Consider the following 24,408-nt stretch of genomic DNA (forward strand, 5'->3'; position numbering starts at 1 on the left):
TATAGTACCTGTAATAAAATAAAAATCAACGCACATCACAGGAAGTGATGACTCTCTACCAATACCTAGCTTGCGATTGGCACAATTTCATTAGGTGTGTATGTATATATGAGTGTAGTCATGTGCTACAACAAAGACAATAAGAATAAACTAAATTTGACTTCAATATCTGTTTAATAAATTTCCAACTTAATGTTATAAATAATAGTGCAAAGCAAATGCTAACCCGATGTTTTGTGTACATTTTGCACCAGGCGCTGACATCAGCATCCCTTTGAAAAACAGCTTCATACACACAGGACATGGGGATCCAGGAGGGAAAACTTGGGGGGACCCAACACACATTGACGAGTGAGTTGTTTCTATTATTGTCTTTTTCATCGTCATCATCATCATCAGCACTATATCACCATCATCATCATCATCATCATCTTCATCATCATCATCATTGTTTTCATCATAATATTTGGAGTCATTGAATTTTTTTCTTCCTAGGTTTGTTTTGAAGCTTATGGTCAATCTGCTGTCACAGAATGCATATTTTGTAACTATGGCAATAATAAAAGCAACAGTCTTTTTGTCCATTATTCTGGTTACAATGTATTTATTATATCTATTATCTGATCACAAAACCTTTTGATATCTCTCTGTTTAATTGCTGTCGAGGGAATCTTGATATATTCTTGATCCATATTACTTCTGTTTTGTGTCATGTCAGTAGAGCTGTCCTTATGTCATTCGAATTCAAATCTATTCTTTTTTTAAAAATAGGGTTGGGGTTAAAATTGCTCTTATAGCCCATAACAATTTTTATCCAATAAGAACAGAGTTACTGGCAAATCTAAAAATTATAGAACTTTTTTTTACAGCTCGATGTCTGAGTAACTCTTTGATTCAAATGATTATTTAGAATATCTACTAGGGCATAATGATTGGTCATAAATTTGACCTTGGCCTTGGGAATCGCAATCTGGCCACCCTGTTGCCAGATTCATTTGCGAGCTCCTACATACTTTATTACAGGACTGATTTTATTGTTGAAGGCGCATAAAATTCATCTCGCTTTTTGTTAATTTCCACAATGTATTGAGATAATATTTAAAATAGATGAGTGCTTGTTCGTAATAGCCTTAATTTCTCCATCTCCACAAATATTGCGGGTTATCCACTAGTCTTATTTGTCATGAAAGAAAAAAGTGACAGTCATCCTGCGTTTCCATAAGATTTCTTGCCCTTCTCCTTTCATTTATCAATTTTTTAAATCAGCAAACTGTTGTTGACAATATTGCAAATTGAGTATTTTATCCCACACAGGGTTTATCTCCGCAATCCAATGGAAGCACCAGATCTTCATGAGGAGGATCTCACCATTGCTCACCAGCTGAGAAGTAAAGGTAAGGAAGGATGTTACATCTTCTGTGATTGGATCATGCCAGTTGGGAAGTCAGTCATTTTATGTTCTTTCTTTTACAGAAAAAAAAAGAGATTAGCTTATATAGTATACTTCTCCTTCTGCCTGATTCCTCCCTCCCTCCCTCCCCCTCTCTCTCTCTCTCTCTCTCTCTCTCTCTCTCTCTCTCTCTCTCTCTCTCTCTCTCTCTCTCTCTCTGTCCTTCTCCCTCTCTCTCTCTTCTCTCTCTCTCTCTCTTCTCTCTCTCTCTCTCTCTCTCTCTCTCTCTCTCTCTCTCTCTCTCTCTCTCTCTCTCTCTCTCTCTCTCTCTCTCTCTCTATCTCGCTTTCTTCCCCCTTCCCCTCCCTCTCATGATTTTTTTTTCTGAGCATTTTTTTTGCTTCTTTTGCTTTGTATTGTTCTCGGATTGTATAAATCATAATGCAGATAAAGTTTTCATATTTAATTTTTTTTTCTTTCTTTCTTTAGCCAATCTAGGCGGTAATCAATTTAGTTACAATAAGCTGAAAAATGAACAAAGTGCAGCCCCAAAGATCCAAAGTGGAGATTCAAAGAAAAAGCTGTCCAAACCTTCCCAGCCACCTCTACAGCATTGCTTGAAACAACAAGATCAACCTCCTCAGCAAATTAGTCCAGGCAAGACCAAACCATTGCAAAAGACTAATCAGATAAGGGACAGGGACAACAAGAAGGGAAAAGATCGACAGAAGAAACCAGAGAGACCTCGAGTTCCACCTAAATCCTCTTCAGGAATGGAAGACAGAAATAGGTAACTGTTGGTAATGTGTAGTGTAAAACAAAAGAAAAACTACTCTTTATTACTAATACATAGAGATCAGGGATGCCCCTTTTCGGAAAACCAGCTTTTTGAAATTTTCTGGCTGACCTTGTTCAGAATTAGTGAGTTGTTTTTTTTTAAAAGATGAAATTATTGGTTGTTTAAAGGCAACAGTTATGGGGAAACTAGATGGTTATGTATCCTTTTCTATGATTTAAAGGTGATACCACTTGATGAAGAGAAGCTTTGCACAAAATACTTTCATAAATGCTCTTTACGAGAAAGAGTTTCAAGCTTTTATATTTTTTAGCAAAGGGCATCCCAAATATTTACCACACAATAGCTGTATTAGGTTGTTCAAATTATAGAAGCCATTCGCAAAATCAGTAAATTGGAGTGCCGGTTTATTGGAATGATTTTGGCATAATGGTGGTGTTTAATTAAGCAGCTTGTACTGTATTATTATTGTTATTGTTTTAATTATTTTTTTTTTAATTATTATTATTATTATTAATATTAATATTATTATTATTATTATTGTTATTATTATTATTATTATTATTATTATTATTATTATTATTATTATTATTATTATTATTATTATTATTATTATTATCATTATTATTATTATTATTATTATCATTGGCGTCGTCATCATCATTTTCATCTGTTCATGATCATCATTTTGATTTCAACTGTGAAGCAACTCTGTTCTAGGCCTATTGACATAAAATGGAAGGTTTAGACAGAATTTTTAAAAGACTATTCAGATCATACAAATCCTACTTTAACATAACAGAAATGAGATTTTCTTTTTATTTTATACATCCAAAAATATGTCTAGTATAAGTGAGAAACACTTGATTGATTGATTGGTTTATTTATTTATTGACAAATTGAACTTAATGATTATGGTGATAATAGTTAATGCCAGACCACCACAAATGAAACAAATTGAAAACAATTTGGATCTGTCTGTGTTGTGTGTCTATATGTGTGTGTGCGCGTGAGAGAGGGGAAGAGAGATAGAAAGATGGAGGAAGAGGAGAAATGTCTGTTGAATATTATAGTTATCACATAACGTTATAAAAATGTAACAAATGACAAACTGACATATTTATGGACAATAACGATCTTTTATTATTATTATTATTATTATTATTATTATTATTATTATTATTATTATTATTATTATTATTATTATTGTTGTATCAGATTTGCAATATTTCCGCATCTTTTCAGGTCTCATCACGACAACCAGACAGACGTTCCCCTAATAGACTTGTCCACTCCCCCAACTTCCAACCAAGCTCACAGACAACCTAGCACCAGGATAACCAATGACAATAATGCCGACCTATTTGAATCTCTTTGTCTTTCTGACAATGACTCCCTCTACAGCAACATACAGCTACCAGTTCCTCTACTGAACTCTTCCAATCCGGATCCCTTTCAAATCAACACATCAGCTATATATCACTCTACACCTGTTACGAAAAGCAACCAATTCGGTAACAATGTGCCTGAAAAATTACCATTATTTTCTGAAAGTTACAGGAGCACTCAAGAATCAAATACATTTCCTTCCTCTGTCTTTCACTCAAACTCGGCCCTCGGCTCTAGGTCTGTTTTTGAAAATCAAAATACTCAGAATCTCTCTGATACAAGTAAATCAAATTTTTCTCCTTTTCATGTCGATTGCAACTCTTCTTCTTTACACAGCAATTCAAATTCTACTCACATCTTAAAAGATTATTCAGCAACAAATGCAAACACTTTCAGTCATGAGTCACAGGACAATGTGCAATATAAAAAACATCACAATTCTGCCATCCATGGAAACATTGGTGCAATAGATTCAAACAAACTTGTTTTGACTCACAACAATGACCTCAGTCACGACACAAAATCAGACCATAAAGGTGCAAATACTCAATCTTCTACCGCTGTTAATTCAGATTTTAAGAAACATCTTGAGAATGTCATCGGCTGGAATACAATGCCACCTACCAATTCTAACCCTAGTAACACTGCCACACAATGTCATCGATGGCAACCACCGTCGACATCTGATCAATACCCTGTGTCAGGGAGCCGCAGTAAATCCGTGAATCTTCCATCTCAGACAACAGTTAATCCATCCACGAATCGAAGTGTCCCCCACACACCCACTAATCCATTTATGGGACCACTAGACCAGCACAGCATTATCAAACCAACAGCCAAAACTGGATTTAGCCCCTTCTCTAGTCGTTCAAATATAGAAAAAGAGAAAACGGTCAAAGCTTTTGAATGGTTGGATGGGGCTGTGGATCAGCTCAAATCACAACCCAATGCTGAAAAAAATTCTGCCTCCTCATCATCGTCACAAATGGAAGAGAAATGTAAACCAGATTCCCTCCCCTTGTACGATGATGTACCCAGTGAAGAGAAAAATGTACATGGTTCAGATTTTGGCCCAAAGTATGACAGCGTACCAGATGAAAACTTCTACTCAAACACTCAGTCCAACAGAGATTCGACCAACAAGCCCTCTGTCCTTCCCTCTCATTACGCCCCTGTTTCTGAAATGTCAGAATTCAGTGACTGCATGTGGGATGATGATGAATTTGATGACAACTTTGATGAAACTTACGTTAAAGGATTGAGTATACAAGATGCAACCAGTCAAGTTTTTGCTGCAAATGCTGCTGCATCTGTGTCTACTCCCACAACATCAGGATATGACACAGACTTTGACAGTGCCATCGCAGCAGCTACATCTCATCCTCCACCACCGCTTCCACCAAGGGACTACACAGGCGAGACAAGAATTCCATCATCCTCTTTAACTTCGCCAGCATCACCAAGCATTCTCCCTTGCAAACAAGGTGGGAATCAGGTCAGTGACACTCATTACTTTCTCATCCCATCCAAAGGTGATATGCCCTATCAAGCTGGACACCCACCTTCCCAACTTCACCGACAATCTTCGCCATCATCCACAACCCAAAGACAAACGAATACAAACACTGCCCTGGTCCGCCCTTTTCTAGTCAACACAGCTTATGATACAAGCTCTGATATGGATTCTAATAGTGCAAACAACTACCAAAACCTCTCCAGTCTTGGTGATATCGAAAGAATAAGATCACAGTATTATAATAAATCCAACCGCTCTTCCTCCTCTTTGTCACCAACAAGATCTGCTAGGATCCCAGCATCTCCATCCAAATCTCCCAGTTCTTCAAAACCAAGACCTATCTTACAGCAAAACCAAAGATGTTCTGGACAAAATGATGGAGATTTCCTTGGCTCATCTCCAAGGGATCGCATTGCAAATGTACAAAATTCTGTCATGGGTGTCACCGATGAGGAGTGCTATACAGCCTTGTCCAGCCTGCAGTGGGATGTGGACAAGGCTATTAGGTATCTAAAAGTGGAACAGTTGTTTAGGCTTGGGATTCGAACTCGTCCGGCTTGCCAGAAATTGTTGGAAACTCTGGACTGGAATCTTGAGTTGGCTAGCTCTGTTATCATCGATCAGGTACACCAGAAGAAGAAGAGTGTGCAGTATGAAAGCTCTATTTAATTTAGAGGTGTATCAGATACTTCTGCTTGTCATATCTAGCAGGGTGCATTCGCCTCCCACGCTATTTTTGATATTCTCAAGAGAACAAAAATATTGTTATTTGTATAATCCTTTTTTCAAGTAATACTTTTTTTCCCCCAAAACTTTTGTCAGTGGTCGCTGATTTATCATCTTTTGAATTATAAACCTGATCTTCCAAAAATTGAAAGGAAAAAAACTCAGCTTTAATTTCATGTAAACCTGTATTTGATCTTCAGTGCAATTAGTCGTGATGTGAAAACTGCAAAAACGTGTAGATTTTACAGCAGACTTTATTATTTTTGTTTTGCTGTCGATAGTTTGATTTTATGAGATTATGTGATTCACTTGCTGGAGATTTCCAGTTGTACGGGTGTAATAAGCCTTTGATAAATATGCTTATTTATTTACATTTCAAAATGGATAAGGATTAAACACTTTTCACAACAAATAAATTCCAAAACTGCATGTATTCTTGTGCTGGATATGACTTACGTGAGTTACGGTTACACCACTTATGGATGGGACAGTGGTTGGTGAAATACTGTGGTTATAACACTATTAGATAGGGCATCTGTTGGTGAATACTGTGGTAATACCACTATTAGGTAGCTGTGGTTGGTGAATACTGTGGTTATACCACTATAAGGTTGCTGTGGTTGGTGAAATACTGTGGTTATAACACTATTAGGTAGGGCATCTGTTTGTGAATACTGTGGTAATACCACTATTAGGTAGCTGTGGTTGGTGAATACTGTGGTTATACCGCTATTAGGTAGGGCAGTGGTTGGTGAATACTGTGGTTATACCGCTATTAGGTAGGGCAGTGGTTGGTGAAATACTGTTGTTATACCGCTATTAGGTAGGACAGTGGTTGGTGAAATACTGTGGTTATACCGCTATTAGGTAGGACAGTGGTTGGTGAAATACTGTGGTTATACCGCTATTAGGTAGGACAGTGGTTGGTGAAATACTGTGGTTATACCACTATTAGGTAGGACAGCGGTTGGTGAAATACTGTGGTTATACCGCTATTAGATAGGACAGTGGTGGGTGAAATACTGTGGTTATACCGCTATTAGGTAGGACAGTGGTTGGCAAAATACTGTGGTTATACCGCTATTAGGTAGGACAGTGGTTGGTGAAATACTGTTATTATACCACTTTTAGTTAGGACATTTGTTAGTGAATTACTGATGTTCTGTTGTCATGATTACCTCTCTGGTTGTAATAGAATTATTGTTATTATTAGCATTTAATATCTTTGTATTTAAACTTAGTACTACTACTCAAACCCTTTTATGTCGTGTATATATTTTTGCTTGCATATATACTTTGTTGAGTATGTGATGGATTTTATTCAGCCTTTTAAATTAGTGTTTTCTATGTTGCTGGTTTTAAGACCACAATATCAAAAGAGTGATAAAACAAAACCGTTTTTGTATTTGTTAATTCTTGTTTTTCTCATTTCTTTTCTTATAATATTGTTATGATAGGATATTTTCAAGTATGTGATATACGGTTCTTGCCTTTTTATTCTTTTTCTGGTTATCTTTCCCATTGTTTGTGCATTGATCAGGTTTTTAGATACAAATTTGTCTAAAAGTTTTGATGGGGGGTGGGGGAGTGAAGATCCCTCTCCTCTCCGTGTTTGAAGAAAATGTATGCCCATGCTTTGTCTGTTTTTATCTCATATACATCACCTGTTCATTCCCTGTGACTTTATGAGACAATTTGGTCTTGGTTTTGCTCTAGTCATGGCTGGGATTCCTTATCTTCAAAAGGTTTACTTTTGCCCCATCCCCACCTTGCTGGAGTTTCGTGCTTCTTATTTTAATGGGAGGAGGAGGGGGGTTGTGGTTCGTTTGTTTAAAGGTAAACCAACCTCAATCGTTTGTTAAACAAAATTATTGTAGCCATTTGAGTGTCTTCTGTTTGATTAGGACCCGATGCTCTAGCCCCTGCAGTGGAGGGGAGGGTTGGGGGGGAAGGCTACTTTTAAGTTGTCTGATACTAGACAAATAGATAGATTACCCTAGGTTCATCTTGCCTGTTTTTAACTTTTCACTTCTGAAGTGATTTATTTATCTGAGGAAATGTCCCCTTCCAAAATATCACTATTAACAGTTTTTAAAAGAAATATTTATTACTTGACATGACATGGTCTGCTTAGAATCTCTTGTTGACTCAGGGCGAGAAACCGTAACCTTTCTGTTTCTAGATTAAAATAATTAAATTTACAGTTATGTTATAGTAATGTTATATGTTGCCCTGTGTGAGTTGTGTATTTCTTAGGTTTCGGCGTTTCAATTATTAAAAATGTTACTCAGAATCAATTTTATATTTCTTATCCATATTTACCTCGATAACTGGTTAATTTTTGATCTAAAGTTCAGACCTGAACTTCTTCTGTCAGTCATGATACTAGACTTCCGGAGCCATGTGGTCAGCATACCTATGGTACTTTTACATTTTATATCATAGATAAGGTTGATTGGTGAGTGGAATGCTTCTAAAGGTGGGGGAACGTTGGCTCTCCTGGGCCAGAGGATTTCCCATCAGTCTACAGCCTTGCTATCTCATCCATGCCCCTCTATAATACATCGTTTGTTCTTTCCATGGTGTTCTTGTGTCCATGATCTGGAACAAGATCATTTTGAGTTCACCTGGGTCACTGCTTACACAGTTTTTTGCTGGAAGAGAAACATTGGATGGATTTCTCCTTTTTTGAGGGATTATATATATTTTTCTTCATAGATCACCTCTTCATTAAAGATTGTTTCATTTAATGTGATGTATTAAAAAAAAACATTCAAGGGTGTCCTTTTTGGTGGAGATACTGTAGCAGTATCAGAGTGGAACTACAATGTGGTTTCAAACTAGCTACAAGGATTTTATTTCTCTCAGATCAACTTCAGATCAGTTTTATGAGTCTTCCTGTTTTGTTAAAGACAATCATGTTAATAATTACATATTTGAGTGGTGTCTATTGACCGCCTAAAGTGGGCAGAGAGCTCATTCTTGCTATTTCCTATATCCCCATCCATCTATTTTCTCTTTTCATGTTGCTCTAGCCTTTTTTTCTGGGTTGGCATTGCTCGGTTTTTTCCTGATCCTTAGCTGAGAGGGAAGTAGTTGAATGTGTGGTTACTTGTTTTTTTTAAATTGTTAATTATCTCTCTGTTAAGTACTACTTTCACTTTCAATGTTGAATCCAAACTTGTAAACTTTTGAGAGCATCTTTCATAACGGGATCCTTTGCCTGTACCTGCATAGGATTTTTAGGTAATGTCAAAACAACCCCATTGATAGATTGTTCATGGTATTCTGTTCCCTACTTGAACCAGTCCCCTTTGACTTACTTTTTCTTTAGTGTTTTAACTTCGGATCTAAAACCTTTCTTGGGTGGGGTTCCTAACCTCCCATAGTGGGCAGGGAGGCACTTACTGTGTCTTCTATCCCCTTATATCTGTTTTCCAACATGCTTTCTGACTTTGCCTTGGGATGAGATTACTTGGTTCTGTCCTGTCTCAGGCCGGATACCCTAGCTGGGAGGGAAAACAGTCAAATGTATAGTAAGAGTTTTGGGAGATGATAGTTTTTGTCTTGTAAATCATCTCTCTGTTATGGACTATCTTATGTTTTGTTTACATATTATATATGATTTGTAAACATGTGAGTGTGTTCCTCTTAGTGGGGACATGTGCTTATGTCTGGATGAGACATTTAGGTGATCTCAAACTAAGTACTTGGATAGTTTCCCCTTTGAATCTACATCTGTTTCCTGTTTGAACCAATCCCCCTTTGTTTCACCTTTTCTTGGGTGCTTTAATTTGAATTCTGGAACATTTTACTATTCCATTTTCTTCTTTTTTACTGGCGCTGATAGGATATTAATGTGTTGCAAGCGCCGTAACACTCTTAAAAACAAAAACAAACAACAAAACCTTTCCCCTATTATCTCCTTTTTTACTTACACTCAAACAACCTAAAAGTTTTGCAAGCGCTGTAAAACCCCTAAAAACAACAATCACATATGGTGTATGTTGCTTCAGTTTGAATTATTAATTTTAAAAAGATAAAAACAGCTTGATAATCGGACAATTGTGACGTATTGCACAAATCCAGTATTATGTCTGGGTGACACAAATGCTAAAAAGTAAATTTAAATTTAAAATTGTCAGAAATATGAAATTCTAGTTTCGTTGTGCCTAACACTCTTGAGGGAATTTGTTCAATTTTCAATCAAGGTGAACCCGGGAGAGTTAAGAAATTACATTCCATTCTCCATGATAAGTCATATTAGTTATTAATAAAAAAATTTTCAAATTTCATATTTTCGATCATAGATTCCTTTAATTAGCATCTTGTCCTAATCAACATAGTATGCAAGTTTGAGGCAATGGGTCACCATCTCTTTTATTTCTTTAATTGAAGAAAATGCCACGGAGTGTTATTGTTGTTGTTTATTATTGTTGTTTTTTAATTAATTTTTAAAACTTGATTTTCTTTTTTAACTTTAATTTATTGGTTTTATCTTTAATCCGTAGAATAATTCCAGACCTGTAATCCTTACGAGATTTGGCTGAATTATTCAGATTTGATTTGTTACATTATTTTATAGGCTAGATCCGACGTTTTGCTATTTGTAGGTCTGATAATCCAATTTGTTATTGGCTCAATGTGGTAATAAAAATGCCCTCAAACCAACGCAAAATATTGTCCATTACAACAATGTTAAAACAAGTCCATAATTGCGATCAGTATCAGACCTGCAAATATGTACTAAATCGGATATTGTTAAATGTTTTCCTCTACAATTGAAACGGCATACTGTAAGAAATGCTTTAAACCATTTTTATAGACCTAAATACCAATATACATGTATTAATTTTATCAAGGGGTACACTGGTGTAATCATGAACTGAAAAGGGCATTTTCATAAACTACCATATGTTTTATATTTAATTTATGACCATGGTGACTTGAGTTATTTTCTTAGGAATACATTATATGATTTGATTCTGTCTTTAAAAATTCACACTTTAGGATATTATTCCACGTAATTAAAGGATACTCAATTGTTTGTTGTTTTTTTGTTTGTTTTTTTCTTTTTTTAAAAATTGAAACTATAGACAGGGATTTAAGGTTTTATGAATGTAGTTGATTTTCTCGAGTATAGCAAGTAAGAGAACTGTGGTTTTGAATATTTTAAACAGAGTTAATCAGTAAAAATAAAATTGTCAATTCCATTGTTTAATCTTATATGTCAGATTTCCCACCGATATTTCTTTTTCCCTTAATTATGATACAAGGGCTCATGGAAAACCATATATTTTGTTCCTTTACAACAATGTGGCATTGAAAAGCATTTATGCTTTATCATTTGAGAACGTTTTACTCATCTGCGCAAAAAGTCTTCATTGCTCTATAGCCTTACTATCAAATCTATTCTTCAACGGTATAAGCTGAATCAAAACAGAAATATGTTGGGTGTAAACCTGATGTTTTAAATTTGAATTTAGAACTTAATTTTCAAAATTTTGCTACAAGGTGAATTCACACTATCAATGAACAGTTGCATATTAGTGAAACTTTTTTTTTATTTTCCATTTAATGTCTACACATCACAACAAGGGATTCCCTCATTTATGACCCACAGCCTCAAACCGGTACGATCGCGGGATGATTTAGACATTAAAAACTGATTTTGTGGTCCAAAATTCTTAAGTTTGGTAATATTTAAAGATTTTTTATATTGAGGACAATTGACTCTTAATTTAACCCAAACTCGAAGAAATCAACATTCCTGATAATTTCTACTATAAAATCATTTTGTGGAACCTTGTCCATCTGGACATAATACTGTGTTGATACGATAGTTCACATTTGATAATTTAGGTAATCGTGTGATATTTACATGATGCAATTCATTCATTGTGAGTGTTTGTAGAATGTTGGTATTATCTTCAGGGACTGAATCTTGTCTTAAGTAGTGGATTTTTTAATACTGAAAGGACCAACGAATACCTAATGCTAGCCAGAGGTGCTGAATGTTCGCTCCTTTGCCCCGATTTCCCGCCTGCTGGCTGTAATAATTACCAAAGAAAACGAATAATATTACCATACCTACCAAGTACACAGATAAAATCGGATTTACCCCGATTTTTTCTTTATTTTACCTCACCCTGCCGGATTTTGGGAAACTCCGATTTTTTAATTAATTAATTGAAAAAAAAAAAATTGTTTTTTTTTTCAAAATTTTCTTTTTGTTTTTTGTTTTTTAATATCAGTGGAAGCCACCTATGATTTATAGAATCAGTTTTGTTTTCTCCCTGGCTGAAGGAAAGGATTGTCATTTACAATTACACATAATTATTCAGACCTCACCTTGGCACATTCATACCTCATACCATTCGTCAGCCAGTTCACCTCAACAATTGTTGTTTGCGGGTTATATTTATAGATGCTTGCGCCGCTATGCCTAGGGTAAGCTTTTTTTTTTTTCCTCTTAACATTGCTTACCCCTATTTTTTTCCCTAGACTCCTATTTTTTTTGAAGAAGCATCCTATTTTTTTTTCACTATGGGTTGGCAGGTATGTATTACTGTCATGCATTTTTGCACAGTCCATCAGTAAAAAATTATTCTTGTGCATGAGACAAAATCCGACTACAATCAGTCTATGCAGCTGACTCGCTCTAGATAAATGTGTTAATTTCACAAATAAACTTTAAATAGAATGTGTGATTAATCTGTTATATTGTAAAACAAAAAATGTTTCAGGAAATGTAAATTACGATCTGTATATTAATAGTTGATCAACCACTATTGATTTCATACTTAGTCATTAAAAACATTTTTTTTGGACATTTCTTGTCCAATTTATATTATGTTTTAATTTTTTTCTTATTTCCATGTTTTCTTTACATCTTTTGCATTATGATATATTTTCATTTCGCAATTTATTGTCATCTTCTTCATCATCATCATCATCATCATCATCATCATCATCATTATAACCATAATAATGATAATGATAATAATAATAATAATCATTATCATCATCATCATTCAGCACCATAGATTAAGCATTGTTATTCTGGCTCTCCATTTCTTTTCTTTTTTAAAAATAAAGAAATCATCGATATTTTTTTAATAGTCCAGCAATGAGAATATCAAACCATACATAAAGGTAAAGGACTGGGTGGGGATCCTGACCTCCCATAGAAGGGCAGGGAGGTACATACTGTGTCTTCTATCCCTTTATATCTGTTTTCCAACATGCTTTCTGTCTTTGTCTTGGAATGAGATTACTGGGTTTTGTCTGTCCTGGCCCTGTTCGGGGTCCTGACTGGGAGGGAAACAGTCAAATGCATAGTTATTGTTTTGGGAGATGATTTTTTTTCCCTTGTAAATCATCTCTCTGTTATGTATTATTATGTTTGTTATTTTTAATGTATTATGTAAGCATTTGAGTGTATTGTCGGATTTTGTGCTTGTGTCTGGATGAGACTTATAGGTGATCTCAAACTAAGTACATTGGTGGTATGCTCTTGGAATCTACATCTGATCCCTATTTGTTTCTAGTTCCCCTTTGTCTTACTTTTTCTTGGGTGCTTTAATTGTAATTCTAGAACTTTTTACTATCCCATATTCTTCCTTTTTACTGCCGCTGATATAACCTAAATGTGTTGCAAGTGCCGTAAAACCCTTGAAAACATAGCTCTTTACGCTTTGCTCACAATTAACCTAATTCAATGTGTAGTCAACTGTCATTTAGTATATTATTATACTCCCAGGTTATGGGTTATATATATATTTTTTTTTTTTTTTTTAATTTATTTATTTTTTTGTTTTTGTTTGATAAGATGAAAATAGACTTTCAAAGAATATTCATATCTTCAAGCATCCGGTGCATTTCCTATGAAGTTAATTGGCTTCAACAGTCTTGACGTCACTTCCCTCGTAATGACGCATAGTAACTTAGTAACTGGCTCTAAACTATCGGAAGAATGGCGGACGCCCTTATCTGGGTGGGGTTCCTGACCTCCCATAGTGGGCAAGGGGTTACATACCGTGTCTTCTATCCCCTTATATCTGTTTTCCAACATGCTTTCTGTCTTTGTCTTGGAATGAGATTTCTTGGTTTTGTCCTGGCCCTGGCCGGAGTCCGAGCTTGGAGGGAAACAGTCAAATGCATAGTTATTGTTGTGGGAGATGATATTTTTTTCCTTGTAAATCATCTCTCTTTTATATATTATTTTGTTTTGTTTAAATATTACATATGATTTTTAAACATTTCGGTGTATCCCTCTTCTTAGTTGGAACCTGGGCTTGTGTGTGGATGAGACTTTTAGGTGATCTCAAACTAAGTACTTTGATAGTGTGCTCTTGGAATCTACATGTTTCCTATTTGAACCAATTCCCCTTTGTCTTACCTTTTCTTGGGTGCTTTAATTGTAATTCTAGAACTTTTGACTATCCCATTTTCTTCCTTTTTACTGGCGCTGATATGACCTTAATGTGTTGCAAGCGCCGTAAAACCCTTAAAAACAAAAACAAAACGACGCCCTTATGAAATATTTCTCCGACGAGCATAAAAGTGTATCCAGAGGAGAAGAAACATAAATATGATTATGTTTTGACTTTTATACATTCTGATCATATGACACACGAACAGTTCTAGCCAGCATGAAGAATAAAAAGTACCATTTTTCTTTGTTTAGAACCACGCTGCTCGCCGTTGCTGGGCAACGTGACATCAGACTATTGAATCCAATTATGATAGGTCAAATAAAAATAAGCAATTGGTTGGGAGAAAATAAATAAGACACATTTCAATATCTGGTAAGACAATGTCAAGCCGTGGAGCATCTAATTCTGTCAAAGCATATGCAATAAACAAACAAAAACTAAAATATTTTCTGATCAGAAACTAAAATGATACTAAACTTCTAGAAGTCGTGGACTGTAAAAAGGAATATAACAGCTTCAATAAAGAACAAAATACCAAACACTGAACGTTTCAAGCTCAAAACCCTTCTTCAGTCAACAATAAAAACATAAATACATTACTTTAAAACCCAGTTATTTTTATTTATTTCTAATTAGAAACGATGATCAAAAGGATTATAATACTATGATGACCAACTGGTATTATGCCGGATTGAACTAGAGGAAGAAATTTGAGTTTTAAGCCAAAATTATGATGAATTAGGTTAGTCAATGATTTTTATCTTTGAGAATTGACAGACCTCAAGTAAGCTTAAAATTCACGTTTCAACCTGGCGTAAATATACTACCGGTTTTGAGATGTTAAGTTATATATAAGGGGGCCCTGATAGATCGGTTGACAGAGCACTCGTTTCAAGGGATTGATATCGTATTCGGGTGCAGTACTGATTTTTTTTCTTTGCCCCACCCGATCCACCCAACAATGCTGAGCCTGTTACATCTGGCGGTAAGTACTTTGCGACAGATTAACGTCCTGTCTAAAGGGTAGCAAGCAATCTCTATTTTCATGCTGTAGAAACCAGGATAAACTCCGGCTTCATGTACCCAATGGCTCTGAAGGAATAAAAAAAGATAAAATTTGCATAATATAAGGATTCCTGCACTCTTGCATTTGGGATTCCTAACTTCCAACTCGTTCCCGATGCGCATGATCCAATGTTACTCTTCTATTGTGAAGGTGATCGGAATTCTAATCGGAGTGCAAATTGTGTAAACTGAAACAGCTTCTTTATTGTTAACTGTAACGGATATTTGACACATGCATGCTTTCTTTTGAAAACGACATTGTTCGAATGCGTCAGCTCAACAAATTTATCATCGGTGGTTTGACATCATATTATTATTATAATTATAGTCTTTTTTTCTTTTCTATTCTTTTTTTTTTTTTTGTATTCATAACTTAAGTCTTACCTCTTTCATTCATGTGATCATGTTTGTATTGTCTTGTCGATACAGTAACAGTATTTTAGTAATGATATAATTATATTCGTGTTTTTGTTGTTTTTATTTTCTTTTTTTTTTTTAAACTTGAATGTAGCATTGAAGACTGAAACTTGGGAGTTTCACGTATGTTGAAGATTCACAGCATTAAATTACCACTTGTGAACGTTATTTTGTTATTTTGACGTTGTGTGATTAACAAGTGTCGCAAGCTCCGAATTACTGCTCAAATCAAAATAAGCAAGCACTTTTTATCTGTCACAGTTACGACCTAGAATTATTACAAGCCTAAATTAATGCGGGGAAGCCAATAAACAAAAAATATATTTGCTATTAAATTGTTCTTGTGGTATATCTTTAAGTTGGGATTAAATATTTGAATTCACAGTTTTGAATATTTTGAATACTCAATTTGCCTACTTGAAATCCGCATCTGTTTATTGAATTTCTTTTTCCCCTTTTTTATATATCTATATATTTAATTTTGCATTCATTATTCCTTGTCTTAGGCGCTGATATGACATAATAGTGGCACGCGCAAGCGGCATTAAACACTTAAACTTAAAAATAATTTGAAATAACCTGTAAATGTCGCAAACGCATTAAAACCTCGTCAAATATATCATAAAAGCATATTACCTCTATTAAGCGCACCGTGCGCTTAGAAATTTGAGTCAAAAAGTGCGCTTATTTGATTACAAGTTGAAGAAAGTATAAGCTATTGGGGATCCTGACCTCCCATAGTGGGCAGGGAGGTACATGTTGTGTCTTCTATACCCCCATACCCGTTTTCCAATTGTTTCCTGTCATTGTCTCGGAATGAGATTACTTGGTTTTGTCCTGGCACTGGCCGGAATCCTAGCTGGGAGGGAAGCAGTCAAATGCATAGTTATTGTTTTGGGAGATTATATTTTTTTCCTTGTAAATCATCTCTCTGTTATGTATTATTATTATATTTATTTTGAATGTATAATGTAAGCATTTGAGTGTATTCCTCTTTGCTGGATTTTGTGCTTGTGTCCAGATGAGACTTATAGGTGATCTCAAACTAAGTACATTGGTGGTATGCTCTTAGAATCTACATCTGATCCCTATTTGTTCTCAGTTCCCCTTTGTCTTACTTTATCTTGGGTGCTTTAATTGTAATTCTAGAACTTTTTACTATCCCATTATCTTCCTTTTTACTGGCACTGATATGACCTAAATGTGTTGCAAGCGCCATAAAACCCTTAAAAACAAAACAAAAACAGAGTTGTTAAAAGGATTGAATGTGGGTTTTTTTGGTTGGGTTTCGAATGAAGTGCGCTTATTGGGATCGGCGCGCTTCATGGGGATATATTATTGTGACCCACCGTCTCAAAACGGTTTTAATGCTCGGATGAATTTTACCCTGAAAAATGTGTTTAGAATTAGAATTATTGTAAATACGAATATCTTTGTTCTTGTTTTGTTTTGTTCTGGGGTTTGGTTTTTGTGTGTGTGTGGATGTGGGTGGGGGGGGGGGGGAGCGGTTTAATTGATTATTTTTTAATGGTGCAAAGTAAGAAACTATATTAATTTTCCATCACAACGAGTAGAGATTAGTCCCGAGTTTCATATAAATTTCTTGTTAATATAAATTCAATTTGAAGAACCCGACATAATACCGCTTTGAGGCGATGGGTTACACGTGGTAAATGTGACCTATACACACAATCTAGTGTTTTGTAGAGTCGAACCATACTCTTAAATTGATTTTGTTTTAGGTTATGAAAAATTTAGATACGTGATCATCATACTTTTACTTTTATTTTGGAAAATGTGTGCAGTTTTTGTTTGTTTTGATTTTAAACTGGATGGGGGTCTTTTGATCTCCCATGGTGGGCATGAGGACACGGGCTGTGTCTTCTATCCGAGTTGCCTTCTATTTTTGTTATGAAATGGGATTGTTTGGTTTTGTCCTGACCCTTGCTGTCGTTCTTAACTTAGAGGGAAACAGTCAAACATTTCTATTTCATTTTGGGATATGATTTTTTCCCTTGTAAATCATTTCTCTGCTTTGTGTTGTTAGTTAGAACTTCTGTTTTAGATATATTTTGTAAACATTTGATTGTGTTCCTCTCAATGAGATCTTGCCCTGGTATAAGGATGACTTTTATATGATCTCAAACTGAATATTCTGATAATATGCCCATGGAATCTACTTCTGTTCTCTATTTGAACCATTTCCCTTTATATTTCTTTTTCATGGATACCTTTACTTCTAATTCTAGAATGCTTTCGTTATCCTACTTTTTAGCTTAGACTTAGATCACCTAATTGTGTTGCAAGCGCCATAAATCCCTTAAGAACAAAAAAAAAAAAGCAAGGGTTTTGAACTTGAAACGTTCCGCTTTTTGGTATTTTGTTCTTTTTCGAAGTTGTATTCATTTATTTTTTTCTTTATAACTTTTATTTTTTTAAAGAATAACCTGATAATTTTTACCTTTAACTCTGCTCTTATTTGGCATCTACATATAACTCTGATCTTACTTGGCCTCTATTAGTCTAAGACTATCACTCCAGACTGGCGAATGCAAACGTTGCTTTTGAATAATCGGTTAAAATGACTTGGATTGATGCATAAAGAATAAATTGTTTATTCATTCATTGGCACTTAAACGACAGAGATATTATTATAATTATAATATTGCTTCAAATTCCATTTCCTAATTTTGCATAGTAATAGTATTACACTCTCAGCTCTGAACTGTAAAAAAAAAGATATATTAAGCATCAAAAGATGTTAAAGTGATTTGATTTCGATGATGCATTAAAATGTATTGTTTTGTTGTTGTTTTTGTTTGGTTTTTTTTTTTTTTGGTTTTTTTTGTTTTTTTTTTGTTTTTTACTATTTATTAAAGAATCACAGTATACTCCAACCAATCAATAAAGATTTACATCAAAATGTAAAAATAATTTTAAAACATGTATAGCATTTCTCTGTGTTTAGCTCCTTTATTTTCTCTTTTTCCTCCTGCCCTAGTGACCAAGTGGTTAAGGCATTGCACTGTGACCCAGAAGATCCCCTTTCGTTTTGTTTTGTTTTGTTTTGTTTTTTCCTGGGCAGGATTATTAACCCCCAATTTGCTCATTTTCGACAAAATGGGTGATTCCTGTGATTCAAAAGAACAACTATAATAATACATAACAGAGAGATGATTTACAAGGGAAAAAATATCATCTCCCAAAAAAAAACTATGCATTTGACTGTTTCCCTCCCAGCCAGGAATCCGGCCAGTGCCAGGACAAAACCAAGTTTAGCGGCGGCGATGGGGTTCGAGCCCGCGACCTTATTGGTACAACTCCGCCTATAGCGTGACTCGACTGTATGAGCTATCCACGCCGCGAAATTGTCATTCTATATTGTCTTCTGGCACTTTCCTACTCACTTCATTTCTTGTTGTTATCAACATAAGTGCCTGCTCCACTCAGTTTTCTGAATTAAGAAGATGTGCTTGGAACATTACTTTTGGCTATTGAACACTACATTTTGGCGTAGTAATAGTACGTCGCGTTCTGCCAGAAAAGAAGAAGCAGTCTATTGCAATGACACAACATTGGCTCCACAACGGTTTTAACTGATAGAGGAATGTTTGAGCTTCATCAAAATTTGTGCACGCAAAAGGCCTCCGTTGGACATCTTTTTATGATTTATAAATCTATGAAACGAGTTAAGTGACAGTAAAAATCTGAAATAAAAAAAGGTAATCCATTTCATTTTAATATCAATGAAGCTTAAAAATGTCAAAAGTTTAAAACATTATTACATTTATAGTGTATAATTACATCTTGACATCATAATATTATAGTGTTGAATAAATATCCCCCTCTTGCAATTTTAAGATCGAGATTTAATCATGATTAATAAATCTCAATCTCAGAATTCCAAAAGGGAGATATTTATCCAACACCATTTATTTCTCTTTGTCTAAAAAGTATGGGATAAATTAATATATCTTAAGGCTCAGTAAATATCACGTAATTTAAATATATGGTTCAATGTAAAACTAAATTATATATAATATATATATATATATATATATATATATATATATATATATATATATATATATATGCAATGCCACTTTTCATTGTATAAAAACAAGTTGTAAATAATATACTGACCATATCATGAGGTTGCGAAATAAAAATATTATACGAGGTTAAGAATGGAAAGCTAGATTGTCAAAAAAGCAAACGAAATTACGTTACTCCTCTGATTTTATAAATGAATAAATGTATGACAAATATTACAATGATCGTGATAACGTATTCACATAAAGTAGACTTTCCTGAAATTTTACAGTGAGGCAACGGTCATGTCTGTGTCATTGTTGAGGCCAGGTATGAGTGAGTATTAGACACGTGCATTGAGTAAATATTCACGGTAGTGTTATTGTTATGGTGTGATTTTTTTCAACCTTGGAAATATTAATCTATGGAATATTATTTTGCAACCTGCTGTACAGTAAAAATTAAATTTTTATCCGTGTTACACTTTGAGTTTTTTTATAGGTATAACTTTAAGAGGAATTTTTTTAGAGTCATGGATATGAAATTTGGAAGAAAAAAAAAATTTCTTTGGTCGTGGGTATTTATAATAGCCTTGCAAAATTTCATTTCAATAGAACAAACAGATATAAGAATACCCAACTCTAAGCTTGGTATGAATTATGACCTGAACTATAGTTATTCATTTAAAAAATAAGGAATGAAGGATAATGTCCAACAAATTAATATTGAATGATGATAGAAAATCTTTGATTGCGCCACAGTCAAAATTGAAAACCAATACCCTTTTTTGACATCGCGAATATTAATATCTATTTTTCAAAGAATAAACTAACAAACCTGGTGTTATTCTAGATCACAACGAATCAACATATCGATCAAACAGCGGAAACTATCAATTTTGAAATCAGACGAATCTCACATAGTACTAATAATAATATAATAAATAGCATTTATATAGCGCTTTACCCAGTTGTCACTAGCTCTAAGCGCTTACAGTGATATAAAACAAAACATAATATTACGGCAAGGCAAATGTTCGTAGAAAAGTGATGCGAATTCAATTTAACAACAAAATATGATAATAGTATTGCAATTTTGACGTAAAAAGATAAAACTTTAAGCGAGATTTGAAAGTTATCCACGAATCCGAGATCTTACGTGTGATGGGAGAGAGTTCCAAAATTGGGAGGGGGGGGGATTGAAAAGATTGTTCACCAAGGTCTTAGGTTTGACAAGGATTGATTGGTCATTGCTTGACCTCAAGTTTCTATTGGGGACATATATGTTTAGAAGGTCTTTAATATAGGAGGGACTGTTCGTGCTCAAGGATTTGTAGACAACAGTACTAATCTTATAGGCAACTCTTTTTTCCACATGAAGCCTATGTAGCTCACGGAGAAGGAGAGTTGCTGACGGGTATTTTTGATTATTACGTACAAAGAGTGTGGCTGCGTTATTTTGAGAAACATGAAGTTTACTCATTCTGTCTTTAGCTAAATTCGCCAAGAGGGAGTTACAATAGTCCAATTTGGATAAAACAAGGGAATTTATTAAAAGTTCTGCTATATGCTTCGGTATTAAATGACGAATTTTGCTTATTGTTTCATTATATGTACACAGATCGTATGGTGCTATTCACGTAGCTTGTCATGGAAAGATCTTTATCAATGATGACGCCAAGGTTTTTTGCTTTATTTGAAAATTCTATTGTACTATTTCCGAGAGTAATATGTGATTTATTTGCCTGTTTAAGGATACTCGGCCTTCCACACATTAAGATCTCAGTTTTACTATCATTTAATTTTAACTTGTTTTGGTACATCCAAGATTTAATCTGATTAAAACACCTCGAAATTCGTCGTACGTGTATTAATAATTGTAAATTACTAATGGGTACTGAATCATAAATGTGCGTATCATCTGCATAAAAATGATAACTCAGATTGAATCTTGATATCACACTAGAAAGGGGCTGCATATATACAGTAAAAAGGACAGGGCCAAGAACGGAGCTTTGTGGCACTCCAAAGCTTAGTAAAACTTGCTCTGACTGAACACCATTTACCACGACAATCTGCCATCGAAATATGATGTAAACCATTTACGGGCAATTCCTTATACGCCGAACGTATTTTCTAGTCTTCTTAACAAAATGCCATGGTCAATGGCGGCAAAAGCAGCTGAAAGATCTAAAAGGAATAATACATTGATATTGTTAGCATCGGCGTTACATAACAAGTCATTACAAATTTTAAGAAGCACCGTTTCAGTACTTTGTTCCTGTTTGTAGGCTGACGGGAAGGGTTTTTCCAAACTGTTGTTCTTATGATGAGATGATAATTGTGTCAGTTCTACCTTCTCCAAAAGTTTTGACAAAATTTTATACAGGACGATAATTGTTTAATAAATTGTGGTCCAGTGATAGTTTCTTCAGAAGTGGTTTGACGAGGACACTTTTAAAGCACGATGAAACTTCGCCAGTCAGTATGGGTGTATTTATGATTGATGTACTGGATGGTAATAATGTATCGATGGAGCTGGCCAAAAGCTGTGCTGGTAAGGGATCAAGGTCGCGGGATTTAATGGGGGCTTTTGTGATCAACTTTTATGAAACTGGATGAAACCGGATAAAACTTGTCTAAAGGGGGACCACAGAATGTATCTGTATTTAATGATGGTACATGCTGATCTAGTTCGGAACGGATGTTATGGATTTTGTCTTTTAAAAAGTTGACAAATTTGTTTTGCAAGTCTTTTAGATTGGTTGTAGATAATTATGAAGTGCATCTTTCACGTCCAAGATCTTAAAGTTTCAAAAGAAAATACGTGGTTTTTTGCCTTTTTTTAAATGTGGTCTTCCAGCTCGAAATGTGCTCTTGTAAAATTCACGATGAATGGTAAGACCTGGTGTTTTCAGAAGTCTTTCTGCTCTCCGACACTTTGTTTTAGCTTCTTTTACGTCCGACGTATACCACGGAGCATACGTCCGGTTGGTGGCGGTCCTTGTTAGGAATGGCGCATGTTTGTCAAGCGTTTCGATGAGACAACTATTCCACTGGTCTGGAGAAATCATTGAATTCTGAGAAAGTATTTTTTTCTAAATCGCCTCTGCAATTGTCCAAATCCCTTTGATGTTTCTGGGTGATGTGGTGGTGGTTTCTTGGCATGGATTTGAAACGTCAAGATTGAAAGAAATGAGGGAGTGGTCCGAAAAGGGAAGGTAATCGACGATGGCGTTGGTTTTTTGGGACTCTTAATCTTCCACAATTACCCAATCTAAAATATGGCCAGCAGAGTGGGTTGGCGCTGTTACGATCTGGCACATGTTGCTCTCCGATGATGACTCACGCAATTTAGCGGTGTCTGTGACGTTGTCGAAATGAAAATTAAAGTCGCTGAGTAGGATTGAATGGCCAGGACGTTGTGTGTTGCAATGTTAACATCTCGTTGATTTCTTTCCTAACATCCGGTAATTTTATTTTGTTTTTCTTTTTGCTGGCGGTCGGTAGATGCAGTTGATGTTGTATCTTGTATTCTGGAGGGAATGTCTGAGGTCAATGGCCTCCATTGTTTTGCAGCGCATTTCGAGGATTTCCACATGTTTAGATCATTTTGTTTTATAAAAAACGCCAATGCCACCCCCTCGCTGATCTTTCCTTGGATACGATCTAAATTGGTACCACCCAAGGGGTGTCCATTGCTTTTGCAACTGGGTCGTCTCCAGACGGTGAGAGCCATGTCACTACTATAAATAGTATATCAATGTTCTTCACAGTTAATAAATCATTTAGTTCTTCCGTACATTAAAAATACCAAGAACGATATCATTGTTGTCGGTCGTGATACTTTTTGTGGTCGATACAGGTACAAGTTTAGGTGGTGGGCGGGGTGGACGACGAGTTGTCACCGTTGGAAGTTGTGTTGTTTCCGTCTGCCTCCCCGGGGCCTGTTCTTATTATTATTGCAATAAACGGGATCAGGAGAGTTAAAACGTAGCCATTGTTGAGTTAACGATGGCTACGGTTTAAATCACGGTTAGAAAATGATATTGTTTACGCGTACCGTCTCAGGGCCTTTTGTAAATATCAGATGTTGAATAAAAGTGCTCAAATTTATAAAAATAATAGTGGTGGTAAGTCACGGCTAAAACTAAGATGAACAATGTTTGTAAGAGAGCGGCGGCCATTAATTGACTGTGTAAAAATCTTTTAAAATGCAGAATTATAGAGCAGTCCTTTCTTAAGAGTTGATTAAAACTATATAATAAGAAACAGTATGTTCTAACAATCACAGCGAAATAAAAATGTCCAGATATAAATATACAGAAAGCACAACATTTTCAAACCACACGCGAGCACAGAACGACACCTCTTGCCTGTTAAGCGTGTTTACAAAATAGTAGATCATTTCTACTTGTTAACCTGGGTGGGGATCCTGACCTCCCATAGTGGGCAGGGAGGTACATGCTGTGTCTTCTATCCCCCCATACCCGTTTCCCAATTGTTTCCTGTCATTGTCTTGGAATGAGATTACTTAGTTGTGTCCTGATCCTTGCCGGAGCTCCTTGTCTGGGAGGGAAACAGTCGAATGTATAGTTATAGTTTTGGGAGATGATATTTTTTTCCTTGTAAATCATCTC

At 35.2% G+C, this 24,408-nt stretch overlaps 2 protein-coding genes across 3 annotated transcripts in view; one reads left to right on the forward strand and one right to left on the reverse strand.

The window, feature by feature from the left end:
- Positions 1-12,665, forward strand: part of LOC144970962 (uncharacterized) — a 34,223-nt gene extending 21,558 nt beyond the window's left edge. For both annotated transcript variants that reach the window (XM_078911182.1, XM_078911183.1), the window contains exons 12-15: positions 255-351; positions 1,315-1,394; positions 1,880-2,180; positions 3,432-12,665. In XM_078911182.1, the coding sequence (XP_078767308.1) occupies positions 255-351; positions 1,315-1,394; positions 1,880-2,180; positions 3,432-5,760 (2,807 nt within the window). In that variant the 3' untranslated portion in view covers positions 5,761-12,665. The remainder of the gene's footprint in view (positions 1-254; positions 352-1,314; positions 1,395-1,879; positions 2,181-3,431) is intronic.
- Positions 12,666-23,242: 10,577 nt separating this feature from the next.
- Positions 23,243-24,408, reverse strand: part of LOC144970963 (phospholipid scramblase 1-like) — a 24,348-nt gene continuing 23,182 nt past the window's right edge. Inside the window, exon 11 of the transcript XR_013645054.1 lies at positions 23,243-24,190. The gene's annotated coding sequence lies outside the window, so the exon portion shown is untranslated. The remainder of the gene's footprint in view (positions 24,191-24,408) is intronic.

Source organism: Berghia stephanieae, chromosome 4, assembly GCF_034508935.2.
Source record: "Berghia stephanieae isolate SIO BIC M18660-M18661 chromosome 4, UCSD_Bste_1.3, whole genome shotgun sequence".
In the NCBI taxonomy this organism is placed as follows: Eukaryota; Metazoa; Mollusca; class Gastropoda; order Nudibranchia; family Aeolidiidae; genus Berghia; species Berghia stephanieae.